The sequence below is a fragment of the Rhinopithecus bieti genome, unplaced genomic scaffold (assembly GCF_001698545.2).
Source record: "Rhinopithecus bieti isolate Rb0 unplaced genomic scaffold, ASM169854v2 scaffold_6946, whole genome shotgun sequence".
NCBI classification, from domain to species: domain Eukaryota; kingdom Metazoa; phylum Chordata; class Mammalia; order Primates; family Cercopithecidae; genus Rhinopithecus; species Rhinopithecus bieti.
The window spans coordinates 1,995,082-2,006,342 of record NW_016805697.1 but is presented as its reverse complement, the minus strand read 5'-3'; the positions used below and the strand labels follow the sequence as shown (position 1 = coordinate 2,006,342).

At 39.2% G+C, this 11,261-nt stretch overlaps 1 protein-coding gene across 7 annotated transcripts in view; it reads left to right on the top strand.

Annotated features, from left to right (window-relative positions):
- Positions 1-11,261, top strand: part of YES1 (YES proto-oncogene 1, Src family tyrosine kinase) — an 86,843-nt gene that overhangs the window by 63,753 nt on the left and 11,829 nt on the right. For all 7 annotated transcript variants that reach the window (XM_017873556.1, XM_017873554.1, XM_017873551.1 and 4 more), the window contains exons 3-6: positions 3,548-3,647; positions 7,654-7,752; positions 9,612-9,715; positions 9,806-9,955. In XM_017873556.1, coding sequence (XP_017729045.1) covers positions 3,548-3,647; positions 7,654-7,752; positions 9,612-9,715; positions 9,806-9,955 — 453 coding nt within the window. The remainder of the gene's footprint in view (positions 1-3,547; positions 3,648-7,653; positions 7,753-9,611; positions 9,716-9,805; positions 9,956-11,261) is intronic.

Genomic DNA, 11,261 nt, shown 5'->3' with positions numbered 1-11,261 from the left:
AAAAAAAAAAAAAAAAAAAAAAAAAGACACACTTTAGTTACCTAAAGCAATTTACTTATATAAATACTCCATTAGGGGTATTCATTTATTAACTCAGTGTCTGTGTATCAGGTATGGAGAGATGAGCAAGACAAACAAGGTTTCTGCCCTAATGGAGCTTACATTATAGAGGGTTGGACAATAATTAGTGAATAAACAACTAAACAGGATGGATGATTAATGATCCTTAAATGCTGTGAAGGAACTAACTAGAATGATGGTGAAGGCCCTACAGTTAATCAGGGAAAGCTATCTCAAAAAGAAATCATTTGAACTGAGATTTTTTTTTTTGGCGGGGGTAGGGAGATGGAGTCTCTCTCTCTCTCACCCAGGCTGGAGTGCAGTGGCGCGATCTCAGCTCACTGCAAGCTCCGCCTCCCAGGTTCAAGTGATTCTTGTGCCTCAGCCTCCCGAGTAGCTAAGAAATGCACCACGGCACCCGGCTAATTTTTTTTTGTGCTTTAGTGGAGACGGGGTTTTGCCATGTTGGCCAGGCTGGTCTTGAACTCCTGACTTAGGTGATGCACCCACCTTGGCCTCCCAGAGTGCTGGGATTACATGCGTGAGCCACCACTCCCAGCCTTGGGCTGAGATTTGATTAGCCAAAATGACCTACCTATGTGCAATCCTGGGAAAGAGCTTTCTAGAGAGAGGGAATAACAAATGCAACATTTAGGAGATACAGGGAGACTTGGAAGTTTTGAGTATAAACAGAGGGGAGAATTGTATTATATGGGATTGAAGAGTTAGGAGACCACGATTACTCAGGACCCCATAGACTCTGGTAGGGAGTTTAGGTTTTATTCAAAGCTAGGAAGAAACTACTGAAGAGATTAAGAAAGGATTTGCATGATTGAATTTTCTTTTGAGAAAAACTGACTGACAGCTGTGTGGAGAATGGATGGTAGGGAAGCTGTGTAGAAGCAGATGAGAGTAGCATTTTCAGTAGTCCACCCAGCCCCAATGAGAGATGACAAGGAGGACTTGGGTTAGGGTAGCAGCAGTGGAAATGGAAAGTAAATAGTAAGTATATTAGAGGTAAAACTGATAGCACTAGTAATGGACTTGGCTTGAGTATCTGATTAGATAGTAGGGCCATTTACTTAGATAGGAAAGACTTGGGTACAGGTTAGAGGAGAAAAATCAAGAGCTTTGTTTTGTAATAAATTTTAAGTGCTTATTAGACATTCAAGTAAAGATGTCGTCCGGGCACCGTGGCTCACACTTTTAATTCCAGCACTTTGGGAGGCCGACTCAGGTAGATCACTTGATGTCAGGAGTTTGAGACCAGCCCGGCCAACATGGTGAAACCCCATCTCTACAAAAATACAAAAATTAGCTGGGCATGGAATCCCAGCTACTGTAATCCCAGCTACTCAGGATGGTGAGGCAGGTGAATCGCTTGAACCCAAGAGGTAAGGTTGTGGTGAGCCAAGATTGTGCCACTGCACTCCAGCCTGGACAACAGAGCAAGACTCCATTTCAAGAAAGAAAAAAATTTTTTTTGATCTGACAAGTCAGTGGGATTATATTGAGTAGAGCATATACATAGTCAAATTAAAAATATGTTGGCCAAAGGATACAAAATTTAGATAGGAGGAGGCAAGAGAGCTATTGTAAAACACAGTTAATAGCAATATATTGTATTCTTGAAAACTACTAACAAAATTTTAAGTGTTCTCACCACAAAAATGATATGTGATGCAATGCATATGTTAATTAGCTCTAGTTAGCCATTCCACAAGTAGACATATTTCAAAGCATCCTGTTGTATACAATAAATAGATACCATTTTTAAAAAGAATATTAATTTATTATGGGGTTTTTAACCTGAATACCTGCCTTGAATAATTTTAACACTGAAGGCCGGTGGCTCAAGCCTGTAATCCCAGCACTTTGGGAGGCCAAGACAGGCGGATCACGAGGTCAGGAGATGGAGACCATCCTGGCTAACACGGTGAAACCCCGTCTGTACTAAAAAATACAAAAAACAAGCCGGGCGAGGTCGTGGGTGCCTGTAGTCCCAGCTACTCGGGAGGCTGAGGCAGGAGAATGGCATGAACCTGGGAGGCGGAGCTTGCAGTGAGCCGAGATCCGGCCATTAGACTCCAGCCTGGGCGACAGAGCGAGACTCTGTCTCAAAAAAAAGAAAGAAAAAATTTTAACACTGAAATGGTCATGCATATTGTATACATCTGTTTTATTATTTGTTTTGTTTGCAAATAATAGTTTGGCTGTTCAGGATGTTAATCTCTTTAAGCATCTGCACATAATGCTAAATATGACAGTTTAGTTTTTGAATTTATACTTTATAATTCATATCCATACCATTTTATTTTACTTTATTTTATTTTTTTGATGCAGAGTCTTGCTGTGTCGCCCAACCTGGAGTGCAGTGGCACAATCTCGGCTCATGGCAACCTCCACGTCCAGGTTTCAAGCGATTCTCCTGTCTCAACCTCGCGAGTAGCTGGAATTACAGGCATGCGCCACCATGCCTGGCTAATATTTGTATTTTTAGTACAGACGGGTTTTCGCCATGTTGACCAGACAGGTCTCAAACTCCTGGCCTCAAGTGATTCGCCCACCTTGGCCTCCCAAAGTGCTGAGATTACAGACATGAGCTGCTATGACCATCTGATACCATTTAAGACAGAACATGAGATTTTTATCTTTAAGTGTTAAATATGTAATAATTTTGCTAGAACTAGTAAATTAGTTATTACTGGTAATGATTAGATGCAATTGTTCATTCATTATTTATATGAAGAACACTGCCGCACTTGTTTATAGTGCTCATCAGTGCTTTTTCTGTCAAATAATTGATTTGAAATTTGACTGCATTTCCAAGCCAGAGATGTTGCTACCGTGAGTCAAAATTAAATTTGTTGACTGGGCACAGTGGTTCACGTCTGTAATCCCAGCACTTTGGGAGGCCAAGGCGGGCAAATCACTTGGGGCCAGGGTTCAAAACCAGCCTCGCTAACCCAGTGAAACCCTGTCTCTACTAAAAATAGAAAAAAATTAACTAGGTGTGGTGGCACATGCCTGTAATCCCAGCTACTTAGGAGGGTGAGGCATGAGAATCCCTTGAACCTAGGAGGCAGAGGTTACAGCAAGTCGGTATCACACCACTGCACTCCAGCCTGGGTGACAGAGTGAGACTTCGTCTGAAAAAAAAAACCAAAATTAAATTTGTTTCTCCAAGTCTGCAGAGTTTTACAATTTGCAGAATATAGTAGTATTATGGAAGGTCTTCAGACAGTTTAAGACTAGTTATTACTACCAGTTATTGTTATTGTCCCAGAACGTAAAATATGGTCATGTCTCTCTACTTTAAAATTCTTCAGTAGCTCCAACTTCTAAAAATAGTTTCTGGAGACTACAGTAAAAACTATCCTTAAGCTTTTTTTTTTCTCTCTCTCTCTTTTTGGGCTGGCAATAGTTCTTTTTTTCTGTTTTGTTAACTTAGCTACATAATTTACCTTGGTGTTTTTCCCTCTGATAGGTGGTGTTACTATATTTGTGGCCTTATATGATTATGAAGCTAGAACTACAGAAGACCTTTCATTTAAGAAGGGTGAAAGATTTCAAATAATTAACAACACGTAAGTGTCATGAATATTTTGTGAGAGAAGTACTGACAGAAATCTGGTCTTTACACTGAAACTACTGAGCTAGTTGTCGATCCAGTGATGAGAGAGGTAGGGCATGGGCTGCCCACTGGGTTTAACGATGCATTGGCTTCTTTAGAGGCATGTCGTAACACTGCTGCTGTAGCCAGAAGTTATTACTTCTACCATTTGTGCTGCTGTGGTTCTGCCATAAACAGAGATTTAAGAATGAAGAGTTATTGAGGGGGGTACATGCAAGTGTATTTTTTTTTTTAATTTTAGAAAGAGAATTCGATGCTCCTATTTTCTAAGTACCAGATGGTTTAAAGATCTTATCTCATTCTATTAAAAAAAAAAAGGAAAAGTTGGGTAAGGAACCCATGTACTTTCCAATTGATGAAATTAAGTTGTTTTTTTCCTTATGTGACTCTTAGACTTTTTGTCTAGAAGTACACTGTAGAAAATTTGATGCTCATTGTAGAAAGTAGATAGAATAATTTCATTAGCAAGCATAATGACCGCTCTGTAGCTTCTCAAAATACATATTTACGGTCTGTTTGCTTCCAGTCATGTTTTCTTCCATCCTTGTTCCCATCTGCTACCAGTTATTGTTCCAGAACATAAAATATGGTCATATCCTTCTACTTTTAAAATTACTCAGCACCTACCACTTGCCGTCAAGATAAAAGGAAAACAACAATGATAACAGCCATCATTCATTGAGAATTTACTATGTACTTCTCCCCTCTTCTGACTCTACTACCCAGACATACTGAATTACTTGCAATTTTCTGAGTATGCTGGAGTTTCTCATACTCTCATGCTTTCACACATACTGTTTCTTTTTTCTGGAATGTGATTTCTCATCTTTCCATTTCTTTCCTTTATTTAGTTAATCCTACTCACCCTTCAAAATATAGTTAATATGTCCTTTCTCAAGGATGCCTTTCCTTACATTCTTCCTCCCCTGCCTGGCCCAGTCCTATCCCCTGCTGAATTAAGTATCTCTCTTAGGTGTTTACATAGCAGCCTATGCAAACCTCAATCATAGCTCTCATCACATTTTGAATTACAATTTGTCACTTGCTTGTCATTCTTTTAGACCAGTGGTTCTCAACCTGGCACAGAATCACCCAGGGGACATTTGTCAATATCTGGAGACATTTTTGGTTGTCACAGTTGGGGTGCTGCCACTGTCTTCTAGGGAGTCAAGGCCGGGGACATTAATGAATATCTTAAAATGCACACAACAGCCTCCCACAGCAAAGAATGATCAAGTCCAAGGTGTCGATAGTGCTGAAGTTGCAAAACCCAGCTCTAGACTGGGAATTCCTTGAAGTCAAGGACTGTCTTCTTACTTTTATTTCCAGCACACTCTAAAGTCTATCACTTAATAGGTGTTCAGTAAATGTTAGAATGAATCAATGAATGCTTAGCAGGATCAAATACAAGGTTTTTGGTTTATGTATCTCAAAGTGCTTAGTATATACGAGGAACCACAAACCAAGTGTATGAGTTTCTAAATATTTGAATTACTGAGGGATTTTTCATTTGTTTTCTAGAGAGCAAATTTATCTAGGCATTTATAACATGTTAATTTAGACAGTACCTTTTCAATTTTTGTCTTTGGTGAAGCAAAACATGCATTTAATCTTTAGTAACAAATCCCATATCTGTCTTCCTGTTTAAAGACTGATTATATTTGGTCTTTTCACATTAATTTTGAAAAAATGAGGGCTTATGTGTTAAAAAACACCCAATGTTCTCATTTTCTGGATTATAATTTAATTTTGTTTTTTTTTTTTTTTTTTTTTTTTTGAGACGGAGTCTCGCTCTGTCGCCCAGGCTGGAGTGCAGTGGCCGGATCTCGGCTCACTGCAAGCTCCGCCTCCCGGGTTTACGCCATTCTCCTGCCTCAGCCTGCCAAGTAGCTGGGACCACAGGAGCCCGCCACCTCGCCCGGCTAGTTTTTTGCATTTTTTTAGTAGAGACGGGGTTTCACTGGGTTAGACAGGATGGTCTCGATCTCCTGACCTCGTGATCCGCCCGTCTCGGCCTCCCAAAGTGCTGGGATTACAGGCTTGAGCCACCGCGCCCGGATAATTTTGGTCTTACTGGAATATTTCTAGATAACATGTTTATAAGTGTGCATTATTCTAGAAATTCAGGGTTTTTTTGTTTTTTGTTTTTTTTTGAGATGGAGTTTTGCTCTTGTCACCCAGGCTGGAGTGCAATGGCATGATCTTGACTGACTGCAAACTCTGCCTCCCAGGTTCAAGCGATTCTCATGCCTCAGTCTTCTGAGTAACTGGGATTACAGGCACACACCACCACTCCCAGCTAATTTTTGTATTTTTAGTAGAGACAGGGTTTCACCATGTTGGCCAGGCTGGTCACGAACTCCTGACCTCAGGTGATCTGCCCACCCCAGCCTCCAAAAGTACTGGGATTGCAGGTGTAAGCCACTGCGCCCAACCAAAAATGCAGTGTTTTTTGGGTTTTTTTTCCTTTCTTTTTTCTTTCTTTTTTTTTTTTTAGATGGAGTCTCGTTTTGTCGTCCAGGCTGGAGTGCATTGGCATGATCTTGGCTCACTGCAACCTCCACCTCCAAGGTTCAAGCGATTCTGCTGCCTCAGCTTCCCAGGTAGCTGGGACTACAGGTGCACACCACTGCATCTGGCTAATTTTTGTATTTTTAGTAGAGACCAGGTTTCCCCATATTGACCAGGCTGGTCTTGAACTCCGGACCTCAGGTGATCTGCCTGCCTCAGCCTCCCAAAGTGCTGAGATTACAGGCTTGAGCCACTGTGCCTGGCCCATCAATTCAGTTTTTAACTTTATTGCTCATTGTTAATTGTTTGGCTACAGGAATGTTAGAGCGTTGTGTTTTTTGTTTTTTTTTTTTTTTATCTTAAAATGAGTAAAAAAGAGTATTACAATTTTATGTACTATAAAGAGAAAAGCGGCCGGGCGCGGTGGCTTAAGCCTGTAATCCCAGCACTTTGGGAGGCCAAGACGGGTGGATCATGAGGTCAGGAGATCGAGACCATCCTGGCTAACACCGTGAAACCCCATCTCTACTAAAAAATACAAAAAACTAGTCGGGCGAGGTGGCAGGCGCCTGTAGTCCCAGCTACTCCGGAGGATGAGGCAGGAGAATGGCATAAACCCGGGAGGCGGAGCTTGCAGTGAGCTGAGATCCGGCCACTGCACTCCAGCCTGGGCGATAGAGCGAGACTCCATCTCAAAAAAAAAAAAAAGAGAAAAGCATTTGACAATAAAGAATGGACTACTGATACACATGCTATAACCTAGATGAACCTTAAAAAAATTATGCCAAGTAAAAGAAGTCAGTTACAGAAGACCACATAAATGACATATTTCCATTTATATGAAGTGCATGCAGTGGGCATATCCATAGAGACAGATAGAAAGCTGATGAGTAGTTGCCAGTGGTTGGAGGGAGTTGGGGGTGCGGAGTGACTGCTTAGGGGTACAGGGTTTCTTTTGGGGGCGATGAAAATATTCTAAAATTGATTGTGATAATGGTTGTACAACTCTGTGAATATATTAAAAACTAGTGAATTGTACATCTTAAATGGGGGAATTTTATGGCATGCAGCTTACACCTTAAAACTTTAGGAAAAAAAAAAAAAGAAAACAAACGGAGTAATTTGAAAGATTTACTTCCCAAATTGTTTTATTCACCATCCGTAGTCTGTCTTAGGTTGAAAGAATTGTGTTAAAAAAAGAAATCTTGTAACTAAAAGTGTGTAGTGTTTTGGGGCTTTATTTGGAACAGAAGTATGCAATTGTGCTTCCTTTAATTTATGTAACCTATTTTTTAATATCATTCAAGTTTAATTCTTGATCCAATGAATGTATAAGTAAAAAATGAAAGTAATACCCTTCGTTTACTTCAGATGGAAGATAGCACTGCAATATTTTGTACCTTGGGCAATTGTCTACCTTGCGGTGATTGCTGTTTTATGTGTTGCAGGGAAGGAGATTGGTGGGAAGCAAGATCAATCGCTACAGGAAAGAATGGTTATATCCCAAGCAATTATGTAGCGCCTGCAGATTCCATTCAGGCAGAAGAGTATGGCACTACTTCATATTTTATTAATTATTTTGATTTTTAAAATGTTTTAATGCACATTCTACTGAGCCACAACTTTACACACACAGAATTACATACCAGTCTTAATTCAGCTAATGTATCATATGAATAGATGTCACTTAAAAATTAATAACTAACATCATAGTATTCGCTTACAGTAGGATCATAAACGAATCTGCATCAATTATATTTCCTTATGCCTAGTCTCTTTTATATTTTCACTTAAATATGTATCTGTAAACCTTTTGCATATTTTCAGACTGTCTCACTTCAAAAATTTGCCTTCAGATTATCCTCATTCCCTGCCTTGACTTATTTTTTAACTTGCAGCTTATATATGGGGGTGTGCTGGTATGGATGGGTATATTGGTGTATATATGCATCCCATACATATCAGAGACTTACATTCTTCTTTTCTTTTTTTTTTTTTTGAGACGGTCTTGGCTCTGTCGCCCAGGTTGGAGTGCAGTGGCGTGATCTCGGCTCACTGCAACCTCCACCTCCCGAGCTCAAGCAATTCTCCTGCCTCAGCCTCCCAAGTAGCTGGGACTACAGACATGCACCACCATGCCCAGCTAATTTTTGTATTTTTAGTAAGACGGGGTTTTGCCTGTTGGCCAGGCTGACTCCTGACCTCAAGTGATCCACCCGCCTCAGCCTCCCAAAGTGCTGGGATCACAGGCGTGAGCCATTGCGCCTGGCCCAAAGACTTATATTCTTTAAGGTTTTACTATTTTTAAATATTTCAGAGATTTATTACCACTTTATAATTATAAAAGTAATATGCCCATGAAAAAATATTACCTTCAGTTAGTTTTATATGACTGTTAACCTCTTGATTTAGGCACTTGCATTGTAGTTAGTGTAGGAAAGTATCCTTCTCTTTTACCAAGTACACACTGAAGTATTTGAGGTAATAATTCAGCATGTTTGCAACCTAAAATTAGTTAAGAAAAAATATGTATCTATATATACATGTACACATATACATATAGAGAGACAGAGAGTATGACAAAGCAAAGTGTTAGCTATTGGGAAACCTAGTTGTAGGGTTTATTGTAGGGTGTATGGGAGTTCTGTGTCCTATTTTTGCAACTTTTAAAAAGTCAAAATTCACCTTCAGTGACATACTACTTTTAGGTTAAACCAGTTTATCTGGGATTCATAAATGCTACTTTATTTTCATATTACAACACTTAACAGAGTGCCTTGCATATGATAGGTGCTCTATCAGTGTTTGTTTGCTTTTATTAATGATTTGTAATGTGTCTCAATAACTCTTTGTTCTACTATGGTGCTTCTTACTTTCTGTTTTGTTCTTTTGTCTTCTGCAGTTTTCTGTGAGCTCTTCCACAGCAGACACTGTCATTTTATTCACAAAACCTTATTAAATTAAACCCACACATATTTAGAGTTACTAATAATTTGGGTATGATATACTTGTGTCTTACTGAATACAGATGATGATGCTGTTACCAGGGAACCACTTCTGTTCTTCCTGTCATAGTCTTAATATTTCCATTTGTCACTGACAGAAAGGGTCTGTTATTTTGCTGCCTTTCCTTCTCCATTTACTGTTCCTGTGACTGTCAGGTGGAGTTTTAAGGGGCATATTGAGTAGTTAATACGTGGAAATACTGTAAGAGTATATTCTAACAGTAATATTTGTGATATTACTATTTAATCAATAAAACTCTTACATTTTCCTGTATTTTGAGCTGTGTTCTCTAGCTATTCTTTGTCATCCAAACCTATCCCACTCCATTCTTACTGACACTTGCGTATAATTTTTCTGAACCTCATACTTTTCAATTCAAAACACTTAATTATTTTTCCAGATGGTATTTTGGCAAAATGGGGAGAAAAGATGCTGAAAGATTACTTTTGAATCCTGGAAATCAACGAGGTATTTTCTTAGTAAGAGAGAGTGAAACTACTAAAGGTATGAATATTGTTATATTAGTGTAAGTATAAAATTTCTTGGGGCAGTATTTTGAGAAAGATATAGTGAAAGTTTTTATTTTTCACCCAGGTGCTTATTCCCTCTCTATTCGTGATTGGGATGAGGTAAGGGGTGACAATGTGAAACACTACAAAATTAGGAAGCTTGACAATGGTGGATACTATATCACAACCAGAGCACAATTTGATACTCTGCAGAAACTGGTGAAACACTACACAGGTATGTGAATATTTCAAAGGTAAAAATTATTTCTTCACATTCTAGTTTATGAGGACAAAATCCATATCCTCATTTCTCTTAAGATTTAACACACTTATTTACACATAATACATACCGAATAAATGTCTGTTGTATTCTAGTTTTAAAAGGAGGAACAGGTGATACTTACTACTTGAATCGTGCTACTCAGATAATGTGCTAATAGACTCTCATCATTTGAGTCCTTATATCTTACTGGCATAGTATTTACATTGGAGTTCATTTCATCACATGTACATTGTGAAAATAAACCTAAAAGCAATTATTTATGGACACTTAGTAAATAAAACTAAACATTGGGTAGCAGAAAAAGCTACGTCAGAAGGATTACCTTCCTCTGCATGGGCTAGATCACATAAGCTTTCCTAAATATAAATCCAATGAAATTTGGTCTGATGATAACATTTTTCTTATCCTAGAAAATTAACCTACAGCGATTATAGACATTTTTGTCTTTCAAGGACGGAAGGTATTTAATATTAGAATCTTCTGTCTCAAAATTTTTCATTACCAATTTGGTATATGAATGCCCCTGAAAGTCTTTATATGATTAATACTGGGAGAGGGGATGTTTCCGTGGTAATGTCTTCAATGACAGCTATCTACAAACTATGTCTGTCAAGTCACCCAGCAATCTTGACATTGATTAAGCATGTTACCAAGCAGTGGCATCACTTGTAATTGCCTTTGTCACAATGTGAATTTATGTGGTTATTTAGTGAGAATAGGAGAGAACATGTCTCATTTACAGTAAGAAAGATTATATAAGCAGAATTCACAAGTTAAGCCGTTATGAATCTAGGGTTCCCTGACTTTGTGTCTCCCTTATTTAAAAAATCAGTCTCCTGCTAGGCATGGTGCCTTGTGCCTTTAATCCCAACTACTGATGCAGGAGGATCACTTGAGGCCAGGAGTTCAAGAACAGTCTGGGCAACATAGCGAGACCTCATCTCTTAAAAAAAAAAAAAAAAAAAAAGGGCTGGCATGGTGGCTCACGCCTGTAATCCCACCACTTTGGAAGGCCGAAGTGGACAGATCACTTGAAGTCAGGAGTTCAAGACCAGCCTGGGCAACATGACAAAACCCTATCTTTATTAAAATACAAAAAAATTTAGCCAGGTGTGGTGGCGTGTGCCTGTAGGCCCAGCTACTTGGGAGGCTGAGGCAGGAGAATCACTTGAACCCGGGAGGTAGAGGTTGCAGTGAGCTGAGATCACACCGCTGCACTCCATCCTGGGCAACAGAGTGAGACTCCATCTCAAAAAAA